At 42.0% G+C, this 27,641-nt stretch overlaps 1 protein-coding gene across 3 annotated transcripts; it reads right to left on the reverse strand.

Annotated features, from left to right (window-relative positions):
- Nucleotides 1-27,420, reverse strand: LOC120056131 (ran-binding protein 3-like). 3 transcript variants are annotated; one of them, XM_039004330.1, is made up of 15 exons: nucleotides 27,160-27,420; nucleotides 18,530-18,585; nucleotides 18,332-18,368; nucleotides 16,590-16,676; nucleotides 16,412-16,489; nucleotides 15,282-15,347; nucleotides 14,810-14,997; nucleotides 14,187-14,278; nucleotides 13,887-13,962; nucleotides 13,197-13,296; nucleotides 12,928-13,052; nucleotides 7,983-8,103; nucleotides 5,678-5,820; nucleotides 4,427-4,607; nucleotides 1-1,725 (listed from the first exon to the last, which is right to left on the reverse strand). In XM_039004330.1, exons 1-15 carry the CDS (start codon nucleotides 27,179-27,181, stop codon nucleotides 1,682-1,684), a joined length of 1,416 nt encoding a protein of 471 aa, XP_038860258.1. In that variant the 5' UTR covers nucleotides 27,182-27,420; the 3' UTR covers nucleotides 1-1,681. The 3 variants fall into 3 exon arrangements, with proteins under 3 accessions (XP_038860258.1, XP_038860256.1, XP_038860257.1); XM_039004328.1 differs by having other exon boundaries at nucleotides 14,810-15,012; XM_039004329.1 differs by having other exon boundaries at nucleotides 14,810-15,009; nucleotides 27,160-27,419.
- Between the last annotated feature and the right edge of the window lie 221 nt (nucleotides 27,421-27,641).

Consider the following 27,641-nt stretch of genomic DNA (forward strand, 5'->3'; position numbering starts at 1 on the left):
TCAGTCCAAAATGTTTTATTTTGTAAAGAGGGAGAGGAGTTGAGAACGATTACTAAAGAATAATATATTCAACGGAGTAGCTGCGGATCGCTAACTAAAGGATAATTAATATATTCAACGGAGTAGCTGCGGATCCTATCTCAGGATCTGCTTCTGTGCATGTGCGGATCACGTTCTGTACATGTGTATATTCTCTGCTCTAGTCGTAGAGAACAGACCTATTCAGACGAATGGTGCTTGTTTAATAAAGTTAGATTAAAAGATGAATCAATGTCTGCAAGATCATTTAATGATATTTTAAATAACAGAACATAGTAGCATAGTAGAAAGTCATCCGCACATACAGACGCTTCGGGATCTTTAGATCCCAGAAAAGTCTACTCCGCAGCCACGGCCTATATTCAAATGTACATGACATTTCAAGGGTAGTACGGTTGTTTGAATGAACTCCCATTTTTTCCCCCCACAGACAAAATAAATCTTAATTCCAGCTCATTTTTTTTCTCTCCAAATGGATTAAATGTTTATATTATCAAACAACAAATAATACTGTATCAACACAAACTCTCAAATGTCAGAAATGAAAACCATGACATACAAAATGTAGGTAGATTTTGTTGCGTTACTTTCTTGAGATGCATAACAGGATCAATGACTAGATGATACAAAGTCATCAATTTTAAAGACATTTTCCAGGTGAATCCTTGGTTTTGTCCCAACTCTTTCCTCCAAAAAGTGTGTACTTGTTCACTTTCCTTCACTGATTTGAATGGAAATGTGGTTAAAACGATGGATGCCACCAATCCAATGCTTTTAGATGTGTGGGAAGTATCGTATCTCACGAGTTAGGGTCGGACCTGCTCGGACTGAATAAGTACACACTTTCAGGAGAAAGGAGATATTATTGGGACATGCCCCTTGTTGCCTGCTCCGTTGGTTATCCTTGGAGCATTAACCCACAAGAGTTTTATTTGTTTTAGTCATTAATATACTAAATAGAAAATGCTATCATTTGAAGACTGAGTGATGCGAACTAGCCGTAGACATTAGAAACAGTGCATATTATGTGTTGTTAGATAACTCACAAATTGATGACCACAAATAAATGACACATCCAGAAACTATTCGACGTTAGAGCTGGATGGATGGGGATGGTGAGCCGATGAAGGACCAGTCAAATGACTGACCATAAGACTGATCAGTACACGGTGACAGCCATGAGTTCCTCTGGAGCAGGTGCTGGTTGGGTGGGTCCAAGACGTGTGGGTGAATAAAGGTCCCATAGTAGAAACTGCATTCATAAAACATGTGTCATACCTTAAAATGTCAGAGAGGAAAACACCCTCACACTCATCAATATGATGAGAAGCCAAGTCACAAACCTACCCCAAAAAGCTGTGGTTTCTTATTGCAGCCGAGAAAAAAATTATAAAAATAACTCCAGATGTTTACTTTTTTTGAATGCAAAGGAAAAAATGAACTGCACGAGTTAGGGTGAGAGACACTCGAGCACAGGTTTTTTTTAAATTTTTAATCCTGGAGCTAGAATTCTAAATATCGAAAAGTACTGGTCTGAAGGACCCATGTTGGTCAAGGTGGGGTGTCCGTGGGGATGCCTGCAGTAAAATGCCCCTTAAACAGCAGCAGTATCCTGACAGGCAGTCCTTTAGGGTGACTAACGCTATGTGTTCCCAGCAGCCTGGGTCTCCCCTCCCTCGGAGTTACCTGCAGGACAGAACACTGTTAATATTATACAATCAAAGGGTTTGCCCTATATGCATTTAGCAGTGGCACACAGGAATCATTTTCTGGATGGTAAATTGTTTTCAGTGTTAAACTTAAAAAGGACTAAAACCAGATGATATTAAGAATGTAGAAAATAGAATGGAGCAATATTATTTTATATATATATATATATATATTTTTTTTTTATAATATCTTTGAGATTTAACAAATCACCAAAATAAAAACTAGACAGTCAGAGAGAGAATCTGAAATTCCAAAAATGTAATGGAGTCCCCATTAATTTTGTTATGTTTGAGTCATTTAGCTAGCATAAGAACAAGGCATAAGCCATGGCAAAATGTGTAGAATTGCAGGAAATTAGCTTAAAAACAGAAAAATTGCAGAGCAGCCGAACAGTGACTGGACAAACTAGAATTGTAGGCGTGGGCGGTATCCAGATTGTCATAATTTTATACCGGCACTGAACACAATGAGCTCTATTTTCAAACCCCACTGATCCTCTGTCATCCCGAAGGTTAGCAATGCTAACAAGTACATGTAAAATCCCATAGAGAATGCTAAAATGCTAACGAGCGCATTGCGAACATTTTATACAGTCTCTGAACCTCAAGTATTTGCAGAACAGTCATCCCAGCTAATAAAGTTATACAAGTAACTCAAAAAATGCTGCGCACAAAATATATATTAGACAGCAAGGCTCTTGATCCAGGAGGGGATTCTCTACTGTTACCAAGCAAATTGTGAATGTAGCTAGCTAGATAGCTAACTAACTGTTAGCTACTAAATTAGCAAAGCAACTGCTGAGCATTTAGCACATTTCATAGTTAATAGGTACAAAGACATCTAGCTGGCAAACATTTAGTTGTGAAATCCCTACTGTAACTACATCACCTGGCGTGTGCTGTCCTGCAAAACACTCAGTGACTCAAGGCTCCGGTATCTCGTCGCCGTGTGCAGGTAAACAAACATCACGTGACTAGGGACTACCGGTAAACTTCATAATGAAAAAATGACGGGGGATTTATTGGACAAATTCAGGTAAGTCCCTTCCAGTTTCATTCCGTTTTCTACGTTTAAGATTATTATTTTTTGCAACAGATGGGCGATTGAATACACCCCAGGGCTCTCCCTAGTATTCTCTGACAAGGTGGTGCTGATGTTGGCCTTGGGTTGGGCAGGTCCAGAACGGGACAGTTAACTTCCCCCTCAGGAAGTTCGAGCATTCAGATTTTTTTTTTTACCAGTAAATGCCATTTCCTGAAACCTAGAGTCTTACTTTATATCAAACAAATGTAGCTAACACATAAGTCTTGTTTTATCCTAAATGAAATGGAGGTGGTCTCAATAACACTTTCAATTGTTTCTAGGTTCAATTTAGGAGTAATGATTTTTGTAATGAATAGGTGTCTATGTGGATAGTCTAGTGAAAATGTAAACGGACTTTTTTCCATTTTGTTTGGGGAGAAAATTCGGAATAATTCAATTACTGGATGCAATGTAGTAGTCTAGTTTACTGTAGGCTATTTGGTAATATGAAACAAGTGAACTAGACCTATAGGAGTTTGTTGCTGATCTCCATCCCTGACATAATCCATCAAGTTAGGTCTGACTACTAGGCTACCTAGTATCCAACATGCCTTGTTGTCATTGGTGAACGGACTATTATCAATACTTAGCAGCCTACAGATCAAGAACTGTTTAATTAACATAGGCCTACTAATCGTTAACAGTCCGACATAGCGTTAACGACGGTATTAGCGGAAAAGCTCTCTGCCTTGTCCATTTCCATCCACGCAGCAAGCGACCTGAACTACCTCAGCACCACACACACGTTTCCTTGCTCGTCAATGCGCTCCTGCCTACTACCGTTGCGGACATCAAAGCATGCACGGTTAAGAAAGTGTTATTTTAGTTGACTAAACGCTGTAGCTAATTACCTTTGTCGTAATGACGCCTTAGCTAAGTAGACAATTAAGAAAGTGGTTGTGCACCTGACTTAGATACAATTTTGGAAAATGTATTTGGCAAACAGTTCGTTCGCCATTTTTCCCTACCCTTTTTCCCCTCACACATCATTGATGTAAACAAACAGAGCTGCCATCCAGCTGGAGGGAGGAAACCATGACTACAGGGGGCAGGGCGGGGAGCTGCCATTCAGCTGGAGGGAAGAAACCAGTCCTCTGATTGGCTCAGCTCCAACTTCAGATGGTTGAGTCAAACACTAGAATGTGCCAACTAGAAGCCTATTTTAATGGTCGTTTTTTTTCTACCAGCGTGCTTTGATCTCAAATTGCGTGCATGGTACGCAGAACGCGTGTATTTTATTTTTTTTCATTCTTTAACCAGGCAAGTCAGTTAAGAACTAATTCTTATTTTCAATGACGACCTAGTGGGTTTAATGCCTTGTTCAGGGGCAGAACGACAGATTTTTACCTTGTCAGCTCGGGGAGTTGATCTCGCAACATTTCGGTTACAATTCCAACGCTCTAACCACTAGGCTACCTGTCGTTGGCAGGTCTGATGACTGGTCACACTATTAATAGTGACTGGAGAGATATGGGTAGACATACTGACTAAAAGTACACAAACAAGTACCACAAAGGCAGTTGAAGTCTCACAAAAAGTGATTGAATGACACACCCACCCACTAATACCACTAGAGAGGTAGCTAGGTACAGACCTGCTGCTGCGTTGTTGACCTGGTCTTCCTCATCGCTGTCCCCCTCAGAGTGGGGCAGGTCAGCCTCAGGGACGCAGTCTGTAGCCGGGGCCTCATGGGGCTCCTGGTCCACACGGCTCTTCAAGGCCAGGATACGATGGTGCAGCGCTGCAGCAAGCTGACCTGTGTCCTTAGAACTGGCCTGGAAACCAACAAATTAAAAATCTCATTTATTTTGTAAAGCCCTTTTTACAGATTACTCAGCCTAAAACACCAAAGAGTGAGCAACGCAGAAGAACAGTGGCTAGGAACTTCCTAGGAAGAAACCTAGAGAGGAACCAGGCTCTGAGGGGTAGTCAGTCCTCTTCCGGCTGTGCTGGGTGGAGATTTATGGCCTGATCCATGAGGGACCACAAAGACAAGAGATAAACAACTTCCGACAGACACCATCGTTTCCCCTATATGCATTTAGCAGTGACGCAGTTATATTTTTCAATTGTTTTATTACATTTTCCCAAAGGGTAAAACGTTTTCAGTGTAAACTTAAATTACTAAAACAAGATATAAAAGTATGTAGAAAAGATAATGTAGCAAGATCATCTTTGAGATCTAACAAGCACTGAAATAAAAACTAGATAGTCAGGGAGAATGTCATGGCATGGGGGGGAGCTCCCATTGATTTTGTTATAATGTTTGAGTCACTCAGACACTGCAGCGTAAGAACACGGCATAAGCCATGGCAAAATGTGTAGAATTGCAGGAAATTTGCTGTAAAAACAGCAATATCGTCTCGGCAGCCAATAGGGCCTCTAAAACTGCACCATTGGCCACGCCCACTACAGGGGATGGTGCTGCATGTGTGATGACATAACATGATGCAGGTTAGGGGATGGTGCTGTATGTGTGATGCAGACTAGGGGATGGTGCTGTATGTGTGATGCAGACTAGGGGATGGTGCTGTATGTGTGATGCAGGCTAGGGGATGGTGTCGTATGTGTGATGCAGGCTAGGGGATGGTGCTGTATGTGTGATGCAAACTAGGGGATGGTGTCGTATGTGTGATGCAGACTAGGGGATGGTGTCGTATGTGTGATGCAAACTAGGGGATGGTGCTGTATGTGTAATGCAGGCTAGGGGATGGTGTCGTATGTGTGATGCAAACTAGGGGATGGTGTCGTATGTGTGATGCAGACTAGGGGATGGTGTCGTATGTGTGATGCAAACTAGGGGATGGTGTCGTATGTGTGATGCAAACTAGGGGTGGTGTCGTACCGATATTAGGAACACTTTGACCCCCTGGTCCTCTGTGTCCATGGCGGTGACGCGGACACTCTTCTCGCTGGCCTTGTCCACCTGCATCTGGGGCCACAGCTTGGTGTTCAGGATCAACCTTAAGCTGCCCTGGGTCCGCATCACTGGGGAACACAGATATATACATACACACAGGGTAGTTAGACAGATCACTGGGGAACACAGATATATACATACACACAGGGTAGTTACAACCAGATCACTGGGGAACACAGATATATACAGGGTAGTTACAGACAGATCGCTGGGGAACAAGGATAGATATATATATATATATACAGTTGAAGTCGGAAGTTTACATACACTTAGGTAGGAGTCATTAAAACTCGTTTTTCAACCACTCCACAAATTTCTATAGTTCTATAGTTTTGGTAAGTCGGTTAGGACATCTACTTTGTGCATATGACACAAGTAATTTTTCCAACAATTGATAACAGACAGATTATTTCACTTATAATTCACTGTATCACAATTCCAGTTGGTCAGAAGTTTACATACACTAAGTTGACTGTGCCTTTAAACAGCTTGGACAATTCCAGAAAATGATGTCATTGCTTTAGAAGCTTCTGATAGGCTAATTGACATAATTTGAGTCAATTGGAGGTGTACCTGTGGATGTATTTCAAGCTCTACCTTCAAACTCAGTGCCTCTTTGCTTGACCACATGGGGAAATTAAAAGAAATCAGCCAAGACCTCAGAAAATAAATTGTAGACCCCATGTCTGGTTCATCATTGGGAGAAATTTCCAAACGCCTGAAGTTACCACGTTTATCTGTCCAAACAATAGTACGCAAGTATAAACACCATGGGACCACACAGCCGTCATACCGCTCAGGAAGGAGACGCGTTCTGTCTCCTAGAGATGAACGTACTTTGGTGTGAAAAGTGCAAAGCAACCCCAGAACAACAGCAAAGGACCTTCTGAAGATGCTGGAGGAAAGAGGTACAAAAGTATCTATATCCACAGTAAAAAAGAGTCCCATATCGACATAACCTGAAAGGCCGCTCAGTAAGGAAGAAGCCACTGCTCCAAAACGGCCATAAAAAAGCCAGACTACGGTTTGCAACTGCACATGGGGACAAAGATCGTACTTTTTGGAGAAATGTCCTCTGGTCTGATGAAACAAAAATAGAACTGTTTGGCCATAATGACCATCGTTATGTTTGGAGGAAAAAGGGGGAGGCTTGCAAGCCGAAGAACACCATCCCAACCGTGAAGCACGGGGGTTGCAGCATCATATTGTGGGGGTGCTTTGCTGCAGGAGGGACTGGTGCACTTCACAAAATAGATGGCATCATCAAGAAGAAATTATGTGGATATATTGAAGCAACATCTCAAGACATCAGTCAGGAAGTTGAAGCTTGGTCGCAAATGGGTCTTCCAAATAGACAATGACCCCAAGCATACTTCCAAAGTTGTGGCAAAATGGCTTAAGGACAACAAAGTCAAGGTATTGGAGTGGCCATCACAAAGCCCTGACCTCAATCCTATAGACAATTTGTGGGCAGAACTGAAAAAGCGTGTGTGAGCAAGGAGGCCTACAAACCTGACTCAGTTACACCAGCTCTGTCAGGAGGAATGGGCCATAATTCACCCAATTTATTGTGGGAAGCTTATGGAAGGCCACACAAAATGTTTGATCCAAGTTAAACAATTTAAAGGCAATGCTACCAAATACTAATTGAGTGTATGTAAACTTCTGACCCACTGGGAATGTGATGAAAGAAATCAAATCTGAAATAAATCACTCTCTCTCCTATTATTCTGACATTTCACATTCTTAAAATAAAGCGGTGATCCTAACAGATTTAAGACAGGGAATTTTTACTAGGATTAAATGTCAGGAATTGTGAAAAACGGAGTTTAAATGTATTTGGCTAAGGTGTATGTAAACCTCCGACTTCAACTGTATATATATATATATATATATATATATATATACACACACACACACACACAGGGTAGTTACTGGAGAACACATATTTACAGGGCAATTAGACAGATCACTGGGGAACACATTTACAGGGTAATTAGACAGATCACTGGGGAACACATATATCCATTTTAAATTCAGGCTGTAACAACAAAATGTGGAATAAATCAAGGGGTTACTTTCGGAAGGCATTGTATTCCTTCAATCCTTTTTGGAATGTTCAATCCCAATAACCATGATGACTGGTAGGTTCTTAGGAAGACTGTGAGTTATCCTGTAAGTTACTGAGACAAACAAACATTCATGAATGTGTACAGGTTTGTGCACCTACCTAGGCGTGACTGTAATGATCCGTCATCTGTGGATGCCATGTCATTAAGCCTGAGCAGCCCTCGACCTCGCTCTATCCACGACTGGGCCGTCATGTCAAACACAAACAACTTGCACTGGACCTGAGAGAGGGACAACAAAACAACAAATCAATTTCAATTTCAATAGAAAGTTTGCAAAAATAGATAAAGATTCTGCAACCATGGAGAGGTAAATACTTGTGATTTTCCCATAAATAGACATTGATTAACTCTTTGGTCCTATCACTGTTTAATTCATTACAAATAGCGCTGCCTACCCCAGACGACTCGTTTTTTAAATCATATGAGAATTATTATTTTTATTTTTTTGGAATGCTAAGCCAGACAAAATTAAAAATGTGCTTATTTATCCAGCCTGTATCACATCTGGCTGTGATTGGGAGTCCCATAGTGTGGCGTACAATTGGCCCAGTGTCGCTCGAGTTTTGCTGGGGTAGGCTGTCATTGTAAATAAGAATTTGTTCTTAACTGACTTGCCTAGTTAAAAATATATATATTATATAAAATATGAGTTTAGGGGGCTAAAATTATTAAATATTTAAAGCTTTAAACCTCTCACTAAAAGCTTCACTCATACATAAGTAATACTTAAACCCCAAATGGTTCTCCAGTAGATTATGAAGGCTCATCCTTTGTTCCAAAGTGGCCCTTTCTCCTTCATACAGATTACAACTTCTCATTACCGACTAATTGAAAATGATATGTTGTTTAAAGTATCACCCTTTCTTAAACAAGCCGTACAAAGCTGGTTACAATTTCAGTTTTATCCTCCAGAAAAATGATAGAACAAATGTTATGGTTAAACTCAAATATACTGATTTATTAAAATAAAAAAAACATGTTTTATTATATTTAATAATGATATTATGAATAGTGTTGGATTCAAAATGTTGAACATTGAGATATTAAAAGACATGATAGATCAGACGCATAGTACATAAACGAGTGAGATCTGTAGAAAGACAGAGTGGCTGTGGAATGTGCTGGGTGGACGGGAGGAGATCAAAGGATTGCTATAGGGGAGGCAGATGGACATCTGGATTAGGCGAAGGAGGGGTTGAGGTCAGGTGGTCAGGTCAGATCCCCTGAAGGGAGTAATAAGGGTTTACTATCCTCTTCCTGTGGAACCATAAGATGTAAGGATTGGAGAGAAGGAGGAGTGTCTTAAGTGGGATATATATACCTATGATGGTGAGAAATGTTTTGGCGGTCTGAATTACAGCTGTAAAAGACCCTTTGGGCAGAATTAAACTTGGTTAAGCTTCTCTAATGTCGGAGTTATTTACTCTCAATTTTTTACCTAACAATAGAAACAGTGGAAACAGTCACATATGCAGCTATCGAAAATATCTATTCAATCCAAAACGAACAACCAACTGATTGCAGCATTACCACAAACATGGAGGCAAGTGGAAAAGGGAGAAGGTAGGGAACTTGTTTGCCTGCCATATATTAAAATATACTAATTGGCATAAATAGAATATACCAGTTTCATTTGAGGACAAAAATGTTGACAGCGGCGCAATACAGATTGCAAAATAAAATGGGAAGAGATTTTTTGATGTACCGATTCCATGGCACATGGCTTACGAACTGGTACAAAAGTTTTTCAATTTAAATTATTATACACAATTCTTGCCACCAACAGAATGATATATATATATATCTCAACTGCGAGAGGACGTATTTTCAGCAAACATACAAATATTTGAACAACAAGATTCAACAACTGAGACATAAACTGAACAAGATCCACAAACATGTGACGAACAGAAATGGAATAATGTGTTCCTGAACAAAGAGGGGGTCAAAATCAAAAGTAACAGTCAGTATCTGGTGTGGCTACCAGCTGCATTAAGTACTGCAGTGCATCTCCTCCTCGTGGACTGCACCAGATTTGCCAGTTCTTGCTGTGAGATATTACCCTACTCTTCCACCAAGGCACCTGCAAGTTCCCGGACATTTCTTTCCCTGTAACGCACAGCGTTGAGATTGCCTGCAATGACAACAAGCTCAGTCCGATGATGCTGTGACACACCGCCCCAAACCATGACGAACCCTCCACCTCCAAATCAATCCCGCTCCAGAGTACAGGCCTCGGTGTAACGCTCATTCCTTCGACAATAAACGCGAATCCGACCATCCCCCCTGGTGAGACAAAACCGCGACTCGTCAGTGAAGAGCACTTTTTGCCAGTCCTGTCTGACGCAGCGACTGTGGGTTTGTGCCCATAGGCGACGTTGTTGCCGGTGATGTCTGGTGAGGACCTGCCTTACAACAGGCCTACAAGCCCTCAGTCCAGCCTCTCTCAGCCTATTGCGGACAGTCTGAGCACTGATGGGGGGATTGTGAGTTCCTGGTGTAACTCGGCAGTTGTTGTTGCCATCCTGTACCTGTCCCGCAGGTGTGATGTTCGGATGTACCGATCCTGTGCAGGTGTTGTTACACGTGGTCTGCCACTGCGAGGACGATCAGCTGTCCATCCTGTCTCCCTGTAGAGCTGTTTTAGGCGTCTCACAGTACGGACGTTGCAATTTATTGCCCGGGCCACATCTGCCTCCTTGCAGCATGCCTAAGGCACGTTCACGCAGATGAGCAGGGACCCTGGGCATCTTTCTTTTGGTGTTTTTCCAGAGTCAGTAGAAAGGCCTCTTTAGTGTCCTAAGTGTTCATAACTGTGACCTTAAATTCCTACCGTCTGTAAGCTTTTATTGTCTTAACGACCATTCCACAGGTGCATGTTCATTAATTGTTTATGGTTTATTGAACAAGCATGGGAAATAGTGTTTAAACCCTTTACAGTGAAGATCTGTGAAGTTATTTGCATTTTTATGAATTATCTTTGAAAAAAAAAGTGAAGTTTCTTTTTTTGCTGAGAGAGATATATAATATAGCATACAACAATCTCAGCTCTGTAGATTTTGCTGCGAAGAGACAGAATCATTAGATAATTTATTCTGGTATTGCCCCTATATAGCTTGTTTCTGGTCACAGGTTCAGAAATGGTCAAAAAAAATTAACAAAATTCACTTCAAATGAACCTTCCATATAGTCGTTTTGGGGGATTTGGAAAGCCATAGTCAATAAATAATACTTGTACAAAAGGTTCATCTTTAGCTCACAATCTGTGGATACTATCTGTGGATACGATTAGAAAGGTTCAAAATGTTTGTAAAACATCACAGAACAAAAAAAATATATGGCACATGGAAACCAAACGAGGTTGGTCTATGGTGATAGGTGGGATGGGCTGAGTGGCTGAGGGGGTGGGATTAAAGAGCTTATGTTTGGTAATGCACTATTGTTATGTGATTGCTTTATATAAAAAGTACCATGTATGTAAAATGTATATTTAGCAGAAAAGCTGTAAAAGAAATACTAAGATATTTGTCCTCAAAAGAGGGCTTGCCGATTTTGTCTCCACACACATTACTGATCGGCGGGGTGTATGTATCAAGTGTCTTAGATTGTGAGTACCGCTCTAGGATCAGCTCCTCCCTGTCCATGTAATCTAATACATTATCCTAGACCAGCTCCTCCCTGTCCATGTAATACATTATCCTAGACCAGCTCCTCCCTGTTCATCTAATACATTATCCTAGATCAGCTCCTCCCTGTCCATGTAATACACTATCCTAGACCAGCTCCTCCCTGTCCATCTAATACATTATACTAGATCAGCTCCTCCCTGTCCATCGAATACATTATCCTAGATCAGCTCCTCCCTGTCCATCTAATACATTATCCTAGACCAGCTCCTCCCTGTCCATCTAATACATTATCCTAGACCAGCTCCTCCCTGTCCATCTAATACATTATCCTAGACCAGCTCCTCCCTGTCCATCTAATACATTATCCTAGACCAGCTCCTCCCTGTCCATCTAATACATTATCCTAGACCAGCTCCTCCCTGTCCATCTAATACATTATCCTAGATCAGCTCCTCCCTGTCCATCTAATACATTATCCTAGACCAGCTCCTCCCTGTCCATCTAATACATTATCCTAGACCAGCTCCTCCCTGTCCATCTAATACATTATCCTAGACCAGCTCCTCCCTGTCCATCTAATACATTATCCTAGACCAGCTCCTCCCTGTCCATCTAATACATTATCCGAGACCAGCTCCTCCCTGTCCATCTAATACATTATCCTAGACCAGCTCCTCCCTGTCCATCTAATACATTATCCTAGACCAGCTCCTCCCTGTCCATCTAATACATTATCCTAGACCAGCTCCTCCCTGTCCATCTAATACATTATCCGAGACCAGCTCCTCCCTGTCCATCTAATACATTATCTTAGACCAGCTCCTCCCTGTCCATCTAATACATTATCCTAGATCAGCTCCTCCCTGTCCATGTAATCTAATACATTATGATCTGAAAACTGATCCTTAGTGACTATTGATGGGTTCTGACTACTAAACTTGAAAATATGAAATATCCTTATTTCATGTCACTGAGGGAGAGAGGGGAATGTAGGACGTTTACATTCAGTCAGAACATGTTATTGTCAGACATCAGGGATCCTATGGAGAGGAGAAGGGCCACAGTCTGGTACAAGTCAACAGGACAGCCGTGAGTTAGAGAGGAGAGAGGAATTTGGGCCGAGGTCAGGTCAGATGAAGAGAGAGAGAACAGGCATCACTAAAGTCCTGCCTAGCAGCAGAGATGTATTGGCTGTCCAGATGTGTAAGGAGGAGAGACAGCATAGGAGGAAGATTTAAATACCAAGTGCTTATGTAAATATGGTCTGTCTGTTAAGCCGTCTGTAGCATCGAGTGAATAAACTTGGTTTGAGCTTTCCCTAGTTGTCCATTAGGTTGTAAATAAACAGAGTAAAACTAAGACTACGCACCTTGATGTATTCCAACATAGTCAGCAATAGAGACTAGCCACCGACCTGTAAAACGTTACTTTCTGATTCCTCTCCAGTTTTGACGTCTACTTTCTCTAAGATACACTTCTTGGCTGTGGCTTTGGTGTACGCTGCTGCAGACTCCTCCAGTGACTCTGTCACGTTGTTACCTGGGAACACACACACACACAATGACGCACATCTAACTAATTAACACACTGGGGCCAGCACTAGTCTGTAGTGAAGATAGAGAAAGCCAGTCTCTTAAGATTTATACTGCGAGACGTGTGTGTGTGTGTGTGTGTGTCTCTTACCCTTCTCTGGTGTGTTTTCCTTTGAGGAGGGTTCAGACACAGGGGGAGCCGGTAAGTCTTTACAGTCCTCTTCTGATGCCTCACCTCCTCTAGGAGGACTCTGAAATAACACAGGAGGCAGCCAGTCAACCACACAGGAGGCAGCCAGTCAACCACACAGGAGGCAGCCAGTCAACCACACAGGAGGCAGCCAGTCAACCACACAGGAGGCAGCCAGTCAACCACACAGGAGGCTGCCAGTCAACCACACAGGAGGCTGCCAGTCAACCACACAGGAGGCTGCCAGTCGACCACACAGGACGCTGCCAGTCGACCACACAGGACGCAGCCAGTCGACCACACAGGACGCAGCCAGTCGACCACACAGGAGGCAGCCAGTCGACCACACAGGACGCTGCCAGTCGACCACACAGGACGCAGCAAGTCAACCACACAGGACGCAGCCAGTCAAACCACAGTGTCTCGACAGTACAATAATAAAGTCCACTCATAATATGTGTGTGGTTTTCTAGTCCCAACTCAAAACACATTGTCTTGCATGATTGGATTTGCTACAAGCTTTCATAATAGTTCCAAGGTTGATCCATTTCTCATAGAGCTGTATCGATTAGGGTTTTCGATCTCCCACCAGCTCTACTGTTTGTCATGGCCTGAAGGACAACACCACCCACTAAAACAGTCTCGACTCACCAGAACCCTCTCTGACATGTTCTGCCCAAAGACAAATTTGGCCCCCTTGTCCGTATTGTTTGTGGCGTTCTTTAAACTGGAGAGGTTGAAAAGAAGAACAAGAAGTTATTATTAGAAGGTCAGTCATTTAGCAGACACTTGATCCAGAGCAACTTACAATTACAGCTTTTAAAAACTAAGGTAGCTGAAACCATAATATTACGAGCATTATAAGTTCAACCTTCAAAATAGTGAAAAGAGTAAAGTGGTCTGAAAAGCCAGTAATAAGATTTTTTTTCAACTCTGAGGACACTACATTACCTGGGGGTGGCAATGTACTCTAAGAAATAGTTAGTTCCCTCCTTCTGAGAGGCCAGGGGCAACGACTTGCCATCGTTAGTGCTCTCTTCCAACTAGAGACAGAGAGAGACAGACAGAGGGGAATAGAGAGACGTTACCAAAGAAACTGAGATCATAATTCACTTCATTTGAGAAAATGTACAAAAAATGAATAAAATATTGAAAACAGCCTATCAGCATCCTACAAAAATATGAACCTTCGCTCTGTCTTTGATATTTTGTCCAAACACGAAAGAGGACTCTGCAGGACAGTCGTCCCTCATTCCGTCCTCCTCTTTGTCACGTTTCTAGATTAAACATATATTGAATTCAACTTTAAAATTTGTTGTTGCTAAAAAAAAGGAATTTTTTGAAAACCAAAAAATAAAATTTCTGAATGATTTTGACAGTAATAACATGGACTAAATCATATCCAAGAAGGTGGTCTTGGTAGTCACAACATCATACAACTACAGGCAAAATAAGTCGTTGCCATAGAGACGCATTCAATTATCGTTCCACTTTTAAATTATTTCGTTGCTGCACCGTTGTCACATTACACAAGCTTCTGCATATTAACACAGGACCATGACGCCAGTCCTCACCGGTGACCTGGCGAGGCCGTCTGACTGATCAGTGTTGTTATGGAAGATGGTCGACACTTCTGACGTCCCGTCTGTCGACTTCTTCACCCCGTTAGTGGACTCGGAGTTGGTCTTGGCTGGCGGGGCCTGGAGTAAGGCTGGCCGGAGGACACTGCGAAGTTGCTCCTTGGGTTTCTGACTGGGGACGCCTGGAACATAACCTGCTAATGGATTGGATCTGAATGCCTTACAGAACTAGTCCATTCACAACTATATCACACCTACCATGTACTATATCAGTACGATATTACAACATGCACGACCACAGACTATATCAAAACTACTACCATGCACTTCCAATCATATTAACATGCTGTAACACCATCTACGTTTTAGGAGTTTTCCTGACCATTTAACCTGACTAGAGTTGCTTTCTGTAATCAACACACACACACCAATACCCAGGCACCAATACCCAGGCACCAATACCCACCTGAACTAGGTGCCTTCCCGTGGATAAGAGTTGGTGGTTTTAAACGAAACCCAACTGGCTTCTCTTCTGGCAAAAAAAAAACAGGAGGTAGAATTGTTAAAAAAGACCATAAACAAAAATGGCATCTTTCAGTGTGTGGGGAGGGTACATTAATACCATCATAAAATAAACACAGAAGAACCCATGGAGATACCATTTGTCTCTGCATCCAGTATGATGGAAGTTAGAGGTAGTTTCACAAGCCAATCCTAACTAGCGTTAGCGCAGTGAATGGTATCTACTAGCAGTTATCATAGACTTTGTCATTGCGCTAACTCTAGTTAGCAACTTCATTCAAACTGCATGCAGGGACAAATGGTATCCTCGGGTTCATCTGGGGAAGTAGATACATGGTTTCATTGACAAAATCCCCTTAGTATCCCTTTAAAACTAAGCACTACACATTTATAGAAAGACACATTTGACTAAGTGCTTGAATGAAGGTCATTTTCAAAGCTGGTGTCACTAAGGTCTCAGAGATCATACACATTGGTGTTTAGTTAACCCTTTTCCCCCAGAATGGACAAAATGGAAGTCGTATTTTCTTGATCGCCAAACAAATTCTACATATGTTTGGTAGCCTTTTGAGCTGAGATTCTGTATTTTTGTCATTTCTTTCAATCTTAAAATGTTTTAAATGGCACAGAATTGTTTTTCTGCTGTGAGGAAAATAAGCGTCAACTTCAGCACCTCATTGGGATGTTTGGAGGAGGAGTGTAAGACACATTCAATGTCTACATTAAAACAATGTTTATTTTTCTCTGTCCTGCTATTCTTCCCTGTCAAGTTTAACCCATGGTACGGTGTTTTTTCCCCTATAATGTATGCTTCTTGTCTATGTGAACCCGTCTTGAATTAAGGTATTTGTGAGAGACTGCACATAAACCAAAGTTTAAAAAAAAATAATGGTCATACCTTTTTGTTAGCTTTCCTTGCCATTGAGTTGTACTGTAACTTATTTGTGCATTAAAAAGGTGCTTTGGCCTGGACTACAGTTCACAAGCATACAAATGCATGTCACATACTGGAGACTTAAATGAGGATGCGTTTATAATGAGGAGGAACCATAGGAAGTAAACACTATGCCTCACCTGGCTCCGAGTCCTCGGAATTCCCAGTGGGAGACTGCCAGAAACTTGATGGCATGAAGACATTGTTCTTATTAGCCACTGCAGAGAGCAAGAAGAAACATTACACACAAGGCAAGTTTCCTGTATTACTCTTCATGAATCAACTGAAACAGTCAGCTTCTCTGATGTTTTCTACTACCAGAATGTGAAGACGGGAACTGTGTTGAAGATGAAGTCCTCTCTCTTTTCACCGGAGGACAATAGCCACCATCGTCTCTGTCTGAATCTGAAGCCCCCCCAAAAAAAGACAGCCTTCAATTCACATGATTAAAGAGCGGACTGAACGCACCGATTCCGCATTTGTTTCTCTGTCACTCATTAAGAAAGAAAAAAAGAGATTTCAGTCTTTTGGGTGTGGTTGGATGTGACCAGTTACTGATGTTTGTCCCAAATGAGACGCCATAGGAACAAAGCCAGTATCACTCCTCAAAAGTCAGACTGATCTCAAGAAATTTGCAATACATTTGGACGTTTTTGCTGAGGTTTTAGTCATGCAATCTAGTTAAGTGTTTGGTGAAGTATTTATCAAGAAAAAAAATGTGTGAAGTTGTCTTATGTAAACAAAGTCTGCTCTGCTGGTCAGTCTGTCTCACAGTCTGTGTTCTGCGGTAGGATTGGATAGAGCACAAATCACCGCAGCTGTGTATCCTGTGTTAGTGGACAAGTGAGCATTGTCGAAATCAAAACCAAACCCTTAAGTAAGTCATGACGAACTCACTTACAAAACTCAGTTTAGGACGAGACTGACTTTATGACCGAAATATTCACATTTACACTTTGTACTCAATTTTGACATTAGAATAAATATTTGACCTGTCTCAGCCTCCAGTATTTATGCTGCAGTAGTTTGTGTCGGGGGGCTAGGGTCAGTCTGTTATATCTGGAGTATTTCTCCTGTCTTATCCGGTGTCCTGTGTGAATTTAAGTATGCTCTCTCTAATTCTCTCTCTCTATCGGAGGACCTGAGCCCTAGGACCATGCCTCAGGACTACCTGGCATGATGACTCCTTGTTGTTCCCAGTCCACCTGGCCGTGCTGCTGCTCCAGTTTCAACTGTTCTGCCTGCGGCTATGGAACCCTGACCTGTTCACTGTGATTACTATTATTTGACCATGCTGGTCATTTATGAACATCTTGGCCATGTTCTGTTATAATCTCCACCCGGCACAGCCAGAAGAGGACTGGCCACCCCTCATAGCCTGGTTCCTCTCTAGGTTTCTTCCTAGGTTTTGGCCTGTCTAGGGAGTTTTTCCTAGCCACCGTGCTTCTACACCTGCATTGCTTGCTGTTTGGGGTTTTAGGCTGGGTTTCTGTACAGCACTTTGATATATCAGCTGATGTAAAAAGGGCTATATAAATACATTTGATTAATATCGATGCCAAATAGAAAATTTTCTCTATCAGCGAAGTTGTTTATTGCATTCAGTTGCACTTTAATTAAGCAATAAGGCCCGAGGAGGTGTGCTATATGGCCAATATACCACAGCTAAGTGCTCTTCTTACGCACAACAAGGAGTGCCTGGATGCAGTCCTTAGCCGTGGTATATTGGCCATATAACACAAACCTCTGAGGTGCCTTATCGCTGTTATAAACTGGTTACCAACGTAATTAGAACAGTAAAAATATTTGTGTCATACGCGTGGTATACGTTCTGATATAAAACGGATTTCAGCCAATCAGCATTCAGGGTTGATAAAGAACATGCCAGTTTAAAAAGCCCCAGCTGGGCTCCAGCTTAGGAAATACAATACCCCTGCTGGTAAACGAATTACAAGATTTATAAAAACAGACATCAATTTTAAGATTAGATGGAAAATATTAGGAAAAGTATATATATATATTTTTTAACTGCCAAATCTGATATGCAGATGTAGTCTTACCTTCTCCATCTTCTCCACTGGATCCATCAGCTGCCCGCTGTAATAGAAAGCAGTACTGAATCTACTGTGTTTCTCAGTCTAAAAATAACAACAACTACTGAATCAAATGATGGAATCTTTACAGTGAATTTCCATAAAGAAGAGGCCCACTCATGTCAATGAAAGTCAGGCGGGAAGAAACAACACGGTGTGACTTACCTTCGGTGCTTTATCTTTTTGGAACACAAACATTGGTGGCACTATGGCAGGTTTCTCTGTTTCAAAAGAAGAAGGAAAGCATCTTTCATCATACAGAAGAAGAGTATGCTTCAGTGACTTGTGTGAAGTGTAGGCCTAATAATTTTTTTTTAAAGACATCGCACCACCTGTCAATCAGTTGTTTGTTTCAACACTTGTCACGGTGATCGTAAAAAAATCTTCTTTTTTTAAACAAGCGTCGTGAACGAACACCCTGCAGCAGTCTTGAGTTGACAAGTTCTGCCATAATGTGTTTTTTTGTTGCAAACAGCTAGAAGGCCTAGTGTCTGGCACACTTGACTCTCTCTGTTTAAACACAGGAATGTGTTTCTAATTCTACAAAGATGCTCAGTGACACTTATGGAAATTCAGGAATATTGCATTTAGCTAAGCCTAGGCTAAACCATAAACCTGGTGAGTATTTCTGCCAAAAAAAAAAAAGAAAAACCCGACACATGGATTCAGACTTTATTTTCTCCTTCTTCCAACTTTCCGCTAAATTAGTTCTACCCAGAAAGCATAGCAACGCTCACCACTGCGTTCAGATACTTCTGAATAGATGCCAAACATTCATGATGCAAAGCCTGAGAATAAACAACTTGCATTATAATCCTTTAGTCCCGTTTAAAACGAGTGGCACACAACACTGATTAGTTCAGTCACCAGAAAACAACCAGAGCCTTGAAGAGATAAGACATTAATTAAATATTAAAACCTGCATCTAAAGCAAATCAAGATTTTATAAAAAAGGACAAAAAGGTGCATCAAACAGAAGCTATTTACATTGCCTTCGGAAAGTATTCATACACCCTTGGACTTTTTCCACATTTTGTTACAGCATTATTCTAAACATTTAAATGTTTTCCCCTCATCAATCTGAACACAATAACCCATAATGACAAAGCAAAAACAGGATTTTTTGATAATTTATAAAAAATAAAATAACCACATTTATGTAAGGATTCAGCGATTACAGCCTCAAGTCTTCTTGGGTATGACGCTACACGCTTGGCACACCTGTATTTGGGGAGTTTCTCCCATTCTTCTCTGCAGATCCTCTCAAGTTCTGTCAGGTTCAATGGGGAGCATTGCTGCACAGCTATTTTCAGGTCTCTCCAGAGATGTTCGATCGGGTTTAAGTCCGGGCTCTGGCTGGGCCACTCAAGGACATTCAGAGACTTGTCCCGAAGCCACTCCTGCGTTGTCTTGGCTGTGTGCTTAGGGTCGTTGTCCTGTTGGAAGGTGAATCGTAACCCCAGTCTGAGGTCCTGAGCGCTCTGGAGCAGGTTTCCATCGAGGATCTCTCTGTACTTTGCTCCGTTCAGCTTTGCATCGATCCTAACTAGTCTCCCAGTCCCTGCCGCTGAAAAACATCCCCACAGCATGACGCTGCCACCACCATGCATCACCGTAGGGATGGTGCCTGGTTTCCTCCAGAAGTGATCAGACAAGAGAACGTCATCAGACCAGAGAACCTTGTTTCTCATGGTCAGAGTCGTTAGGTGCCATTTGGTAAACTCCAAGCGGGCTGTCATGTGCCGTTTACTGAGGAGTGGCTTCCGTCTGGCCACTCTAACATAAAGGCCTGATTGGTGGAGTGCTGCAGAGATGGTTGTCCTTCTGGAAGGTTCTCCCATCTCCACAGAGGAACTTTAGAGCTCTGTCAGGATGACCATCGGGTTCTTGGTCACCTCCCTGACTAAGGCCCTTCTCCCCCGATTGCTCAGTTTGGCCAGGCGGCCAGCTCTAGGAAGAGTCTTGGTGGTTCCAAACTTGATCCATTTAAGAATGATGGAGGCCACTGTATTCTTGGGGACCTTCAACGCTGCAGAAATGTTTTGGTACCCTACCCCAGATCTGTGCCTCGACACAATCCTGTCTCGGAACTCTACGGACAATTCCTTCGACCTCATGGCTCTGACATGCAATGTCAACTGTGGGACCTTATATAGACAGGTGTGTGCCTTTCCAAATCATGTCCAATCATATTAATTTACCACAGGTGGACTCCAATCAAGTTGTAGAAACATCAAGGATAATCAATGGAAACAGGATGCACCTGAGGTCAATTGTGAGTCTCAAAGCAAAGGGTCTGAATACTACAGTAAATATAGTATGTGTTTTTATGTTTATTACTTTCGCATAATTTTCTAAAAACCTGTTTTCACTTTGTCATTATGGGGTACAGTGTGTAGATTGATGAGGATTTTTATTTATCCATTTTAGAATAAGGCTGTAACGAAAAAGTCAAGGGGTCTGAATACTTTCCGAAGGCACTGTATATCCTTTAGCTAGCTATTTATAGTCTATCGATCCTATGAGTGGCTCAAGTAGTGTACATGTATGGACAAGAGCATTGGATTTGGACCATCAAAACTCATGACCTAACTGAAGCCGACAGGACAACTAGCTCCTCTACAGGCCAGGGTCGGAGAGAGGACTGTCCTGCTTTGTAAATAAACACAAGCATGTGATCCAGCTCAACTCTCACAATATTTTTAGCTTGACCGAAACAACTGTTGTCATAAGTGACAAACAGTTGTGGTGTACGACAGTGACACACACACATGACCAGGCAGGGCAAACCAGATTTGGTGATTTCTGGGGTATCATAAAAATAAATCACATTTTTGGACTCATTAAGCAGTTTTTACCTGATTAAATGTATATTCTTAAACCTTTAAATGAGACACAAGCTTCTTGTTGGCCAGACATTTTGATAAATAGCCCCAATGTCAAAACACAGTTTTAAAGTGTCCAAATCAATACCAATAGGCAGAAACAGTGTGTGATATTGAAAACATAAAAATGTACTATCTACACATACAGTGCATTCAGAAAGTATTCAAACCCCTTGACTTATTCCACATAGTTGCATTACAGCCTGACCTCAACATGTATTACATTTATTTCTCATCCAGCTACACACAACACCCTATAATGGCAAAGTGAAAACATGTTTTTAGACATTTTTGCAAATGTATTTTCAAATAAAATACAGAAATATGTCATTTGCATAAGTATTCACACCCCTTTGCTATGACACTAAATTGAGCTCAGGTACATCCAATGTCCTTTGATCATCCTTGAGACAGCACTACAACTTGATTGGAGTCCACCTGTGGCCAATTCAATTGTTTGGACATGATTTAGAAAGAAACACACCTGTCTATATAAGGTCCCACAGTTGACAGTGCGTGTCAGAGAAGAAACTATACCATGAAGTCCAAGGAACCGTCTGTAGATCTCAGAGATAAGAGTTGTGATGAGGCATATATCTGGGGGAAGGGTATAAAACAACTTCTAGAGTGTTGAAAGTTTCCAAGAGCACAGAGGTCTCCATCATTAGGATATGGAACTACTCAGACTCTGCCTAGAGCTGGCCGTCCGACTGATCAACCTGGCAAGAAGGACCTTGTCAGGGAGGTGACCAAGAACCTAATAACCACTGACAGATCTACAGAGTTCTTTAGACGAGATGGGAGAACCTGCCAGAAGGACAACAGTCTTTACAGCACTTCAATGTGGGCTTTATCATAGAGTGGCCCAATGGAAGACACTCCTGAGAAAATGGCACATGACAGCACGTCTTGAGTTTGCAAAAAGGCCCGTGAAAGACTATGAGCATAAGGCAAAATATTATTTGGTCTGATGAGAAAAATTTTACTCTTTGGCCTGAATGCAAAGCCCTATGTCTTGAGAGAACACAGGCACAGCTCATCACCCACCTAACACCATCCCTACAGTGAAGCATGGTGGTGGCGGCAGCATCATGCTATAGGGATGCTTTTCAGCTGCAGGGACTGGGAGACTGGTAAGGATAGAAGGAACAATGAATGGAGCCAAATACAGGAAAATCCTTGAGAACCTGCTTCAGAGTGCAATCGACTTTAGACTGGGGGCGAAGATTTACGTTCCAACGGGACAAAGACCCCAAGCATACAGCCAAAGTAATACTGGAATGGCTTCAGAACAAGAATGTCAAAGTCCTTGAGTGGCCCAAACAAAGCCCAAACTTGAATACAATTGAAAATCTGTCAAAAGACTAAGATTTCTGTTCACTGCTGCTACCCCATCTAACTTAACAGAGCTTGAGAAAATCTGCAAGGAAGAATGGGAGAAAATCCCCAAATCCAGATGTGTAAAGCTGATAGACATACCCAAGAAGACTCAAAGCTGTAATCGGCGACAAAAGTGCTACTATAAAATATTGACTCAGGGTGTGAAGTGAATACTTATGTAAATTAGATTTCTGTTTTTCAATACATTTGCAAACATTTTTTCACTTTGTCATTAGTGATGGGCTGGGGGGAAAAATCTATCCATTTTTAATTCAGGCTGTAACAACAAAATGTGGAATAAGTCAAAGGGTATGAACACTTTGAAGACACTGTACATGTGCAACAATAATAATCATTCTACTTTCTTTAAACAAGCATCTCAAACTGCACCAGCACCAAAAACCCTGTTGTTTTGACATATAGCAATAAATCACTCATCAATTAACAAGGAGATATGCGCTGCTGAAACTACCACAACTCAAAAACCACTTAGAAACTGGAGATGTTTTGCTACCTCACTGGTTAGAAGACAACCTGCAGCTACCTCACTGGTTAGAAGACAACCTGCAGCTACCTCACTGGTTAGAAGACAACCTGCAGCTACCTCACTGGTTAGAAGACAACCTGCAGCTACCTCACTGGTTAGAAGACAACCTGCAGCTACCTCACTGGTTAGAAGACAACCTGCAGCTACCTCACTGGTTAGAAGACAACCTGCAGCTACCTCACTGGTTAGAGGACAACCTGCAGCTACCTCACTGGTTAGAGGACAACCTGCAGCTACCTCACTGGTTAGAGGACAACCTGCAGCTACCTCACTGGTTAGAGGACAACCTGCAGCTACCTCACTGGTTAGAGGACAACCTGCAGCTACCTCACTGGTTAGAAGACAACCTGCAGCTACCTCACTGGTTAGAAGACAACCTGCAGCTACCTCACTGGTTAGAGGACAACCTGCAGCTACCTCACTGGTTAGAGGACAACCTGCAGCTACCTCACTGGTTAGAGGACAACCTGCAGCTACCTCACTGGTTAGAGGACAACCTGCAGCTACCTCACTGGTTAGAGGACAACCTGCAGCTACCTCACTGGTTAGAGGACAACCTGCAGCTACCTCACTGGTTAGAGGACAACCTGCAGCTACCTCACTGGTTAGAAGACAACCTGCAGCTACCTCACTGGTTAGAAGACAACCTGCAGCTACCTCACTGGTTAGAGGACAACCTGCAGCTACATTTTGGAATGTTGATTTTGATATGGGGGTCGCCAAACAGAAAGAAAATGCAACACTTTCGTCAATCACGCATATCGATATCACGTTGAAATCAATTGCGCAAGAGGGGGAGATGAGGTTGGACATCCTGTTAAAACTAACACAGCACAAAAACCAACCGGAATATAGGAATAACAGGTAGGCTTACATCCCTGGTTAGAGGACACGTTGTAGAAGACAGCAAGATACATCTTGAAGAGTTACACACTAAGTGTACCGCAACACTTTTTTTGTTAATCACTTCCATAGATATTACACTGAAATCAATAGAACAGGGGGGAAATATTTCTGGTGTAGAGCGGTTCAAACCTAACACTATTCAAAGGCCACACGGAAACTTGGAATAACTCACACATTGTTGGTTAGATGAGAACTTGTGGAAGTCATACACAGTGCCTTTGGAAAGTATTCAGACCCCCCTTTTCCCCAAATGTTGTTACGTTACAGCCCTATTCTTAAATGGATTAAAAAAATAAGTCCTCAGCAAATAAACACAATGTTTATGATGACAAAGTGAAAACAGGTTTTTAGAAATGTTTGCAAATGTATTAAGAAAAAAAACAGAAATACATTAGTATTCAGATCCTTTGCTATGAGACTCGAAATCGAGCTCAGGTGCATCCTGTTTCCATTGATCATCCTTGAGATGTTTCTACAACTTGATTGGAGTCTACCTGTGGTAAATTCAATTGATTGGACATGATTTGGAAAGGCACACACCTGTCTATATAAAAAGGTCCCACAGTTGATAGTGCATGTCAGAGCAAAAACCAAGCCCTGAGGTCGAAGGAATTGTCCGTAGAGCTCCGAGACAGGATTGTGTCAAGGCACAGATCTAGGGAAGGGTACCAAAACATTTCTGCAGCATTGAAGGTCCCCAAGAATACAGTGGCCTCCATCATTCTTAAATGGAAGAAGTTTGGAACCACCAAGAGTCTTCCTAGAGCTGGCAGCCTGGCCAAACTGAGCAATCGGGGGAGAAGGGCCTTGGTCATGGAGGTGACCAAAAACCCGATGGTCACCCGGACAGAGCTCTAGAGTCCATCTGTGGAGATGGGAGTACCTTCCAGAAGGTCAACCATCTCTGCAGCACTCCACCAATCAGGTCTTTATGGGCAAACAGAAGTCACTCTTCAGTAAAAAGGCACATGACAGCCCGCTTGGAGTTTGCCAAAAGGCCCCTAAAGACTGACCATGAAACAAGATGCTCTGGTCTGATGAAACCAAGATTGAACTCTTTGGCCTGAATGCCAAATTGCCACATTCTGGAGGAAGCATGGCACCATCCCTACGGTGAAGCATGGTGGTGGCAGCATAATGCTGTGTCTGTGTTTTTCAGCAGCAGGGACTGGGAGACTAGTCTGGATCAAGGCAAAGATGAACAGAGCAAAGTACTGATGAAAACCTGCTCCAGAGTGCCCAGGACCTCAGACTGGAGCAAAGGTTCACCTTCCAACAGGACAACAACCCATATACCCACAGCCAAGACAACGCAGGAGTGGCTTCGGGACAAGTCTCTGAATGTCCTTGAGTGGCCCAGCCAGAGGCCAGACTTGAACCTGATCGAACATCTCTGGAGAGACCTGAAAATAGCTGTGAAGCAACGCTCCCCATTCAACCTGACAGAACTTGAAAGGATCTGCATAGAATGGGAGAAACTCACCAAATACAGGTCTGCCAAACTTGTAGAGGCATACTCCAGAAGACTCGAGGCTGTAATTGCTGCCAAAGGTGCTTCAACAAAGTACTGAGTAAAGGATCTGAATACTTATGTAAATGTTTTTTTATTTTATACATTTGCAAACATTTCTAAACATCTTTTTGCTTTGTAATTATGGGGTATTGTGTGTAGATTGATAAGTAAAAAATACAATTTAATACATTTTAGAATAAGGCTGTAACCTAACAATGTGGAAAAAGTCAAGGGGTCTGAATACTTTCCGAAGGCACTATCAATGTTGATTTCGGGAGGCTGCCATCACGGAAAAGTGAACAAAACACTGCAGTTAAGCTACAATATGTAACTTTTTGGGCGACTGCCAAATTCACATAGCAATGCGTGCTATAGATCCACAATTCTAATTGAAAGCTTCTATGTGCATTATTTCTATGCTTGGGCGACTGCCAAATTCACATAGCAATGCGTGCTATAGATCCACAATTCTAATTGAAAGCTTCTATGTGCATTATTTCTATGCTTCCAGTTAAGTATATTTCTGCATATTTTACTTTTCGGTTTACACCAGCTTCAAACATTTGAAAATACTATATTTTTTGGCTATGTAAAATACTTAAAAGCAGATTAGATGGTACAATGATTGTCTACACCTGCTTGTTTTGTCACAAACTTAAATTAGGCAAACTATTAGAATTTTTGCAACCGGGAAATGGCGGAGCGATTTCTGCATAGTGCATCTTTAACTAGAGTCTCCATAGCGTCTGTGCAGCAGCCTTAACGTTCCTACCGCGACATAGCCACTAGCCTAGCTCCCAATCAGATACATCAAAACAATTTAGTAAGCTAGTTACATCATATAGGCTAACTAATATAAATACAGTCACAGTCAAGTCAGTGAATGTACAAGCCACAACGCGTCGCGAACTGGATTTGGCGTAAGAATAGGCTCCCCCAGCAGACTTGTTAGTTATTGTACTAGCTACCTAGTCCTCTCCAGTTCCGAATGTGCAACATTCATTAAAATTGCTAACTATCTCGCTGGCAAGTGGGGTTTTGACAGATAGTTGGCTAACCTTTCAAGAATTCAGGGTTTTACTGGCTAGCTGACGGTCCTTGACAAATAACACTCCTGCTAAAGTTAGCCATAGCCCCCGCCAAGGAGTAGCGAGTCATTTCGCCGGCTAACGTTAGCTAGCTGATAATTGTTAGCTAATTACAGTAACGTTAGATGTGACAACCACAAATAAGCAACCCACATAGCTAGGTAGGAAGCAAACATGCATTAAACGTACATTACTAATTGATTATATATACACACACCTTACTAACACGTAGTTCATAGTATAATTTCTAATTACCTAGCTAACGTTAGCCAGCGTCCCATCCCCGCCTAAAAAGAGACGCTTGCTCTGAAAGCTAACGTTTTCTTTTGTATGCAACCGGAGTTGACATTTTTTTCATTCAACTGTTCTATTGAAAGGCTGCGAAGCACTACTTTTAGCACACAGTAATTTAACTATACTTAAAACGTAATGTAGATAATCCAACGGTTTCGTTTCCTCACAAGACCACTGCTCACCTTCATTTGCCAAGTCCGCCATTTTCCTTCTTTGCTCACACCCACAATCCACCACGCAAAATACGTGTAGGCAGAAAGAAACAAAACTCGCAGAAGTAGACAAAATCGCTCAATATCGATCACCAGTAGAACATAATCAATATCTTCAATATTAACGTATGATTTGTCTATCATTAGCAGCAATTCAAAGTGTTATTTCAGAGAGAGCACCATCCAAAGTAGCTTAATCAATTTGTGACCAAGCTAATAGGATATCTACCCCTAGGCTAAGGCCATCAACTCTAGGAGTGAAACAGAGTGAAACAAACTTTGGGTTTCAATTCAGAAATCTCATGGTTTCGCGGGGCCCCCGCAAGATCTGACAAAGGACCTTTTAGGGGGGTAAAAGATAGCCTAACGGCAAAATGTGTAGAATTGTAGGTTGAGAGAAAATGTTGCTGTTTTTCAGCAAATTTCCAGCTATTCTACGCATATTGCCATGG

This window comes from Salvelinus namaycush, chromosome 11, assembly GCF_016432855.1.
Source record: "Salvelinus namaycush isolate Seneca chromosome 11, SaNama_1.0, whole genome shotgun sequence".
NCBI classification, from domain to species: domain Eukaryota; kingdom Metazoa; phylum Chordata; class Actinopteri; order Salmoniformes; family Salmonidae; genus Salvelinus; species Salvelinus namaycush.

Excerpts from the sequence above, each read along its gene's own strand:
- LOC120056131 (XM_039004328.1), bottom strand. The coding sequence starts at position 27,181 with ATGGCGGACTTGGCAAATGAAG. Across the intron at positions 18,586-27,159 it reads GGCGGACTTGGCAAATGAAG|AGAAACCTGCCATAGTGCCA; the intron begins GTGAGCAGTGGT and ends CTTTTGAAACAG. Across the intron at positions 13,053-13,196 it reads GGAAAACACACCAGAGAAGG|GTAACAACGTGACAGAGTCA; the intron begins GTAAGAGACACA and ends GTGTGTTCCCAG.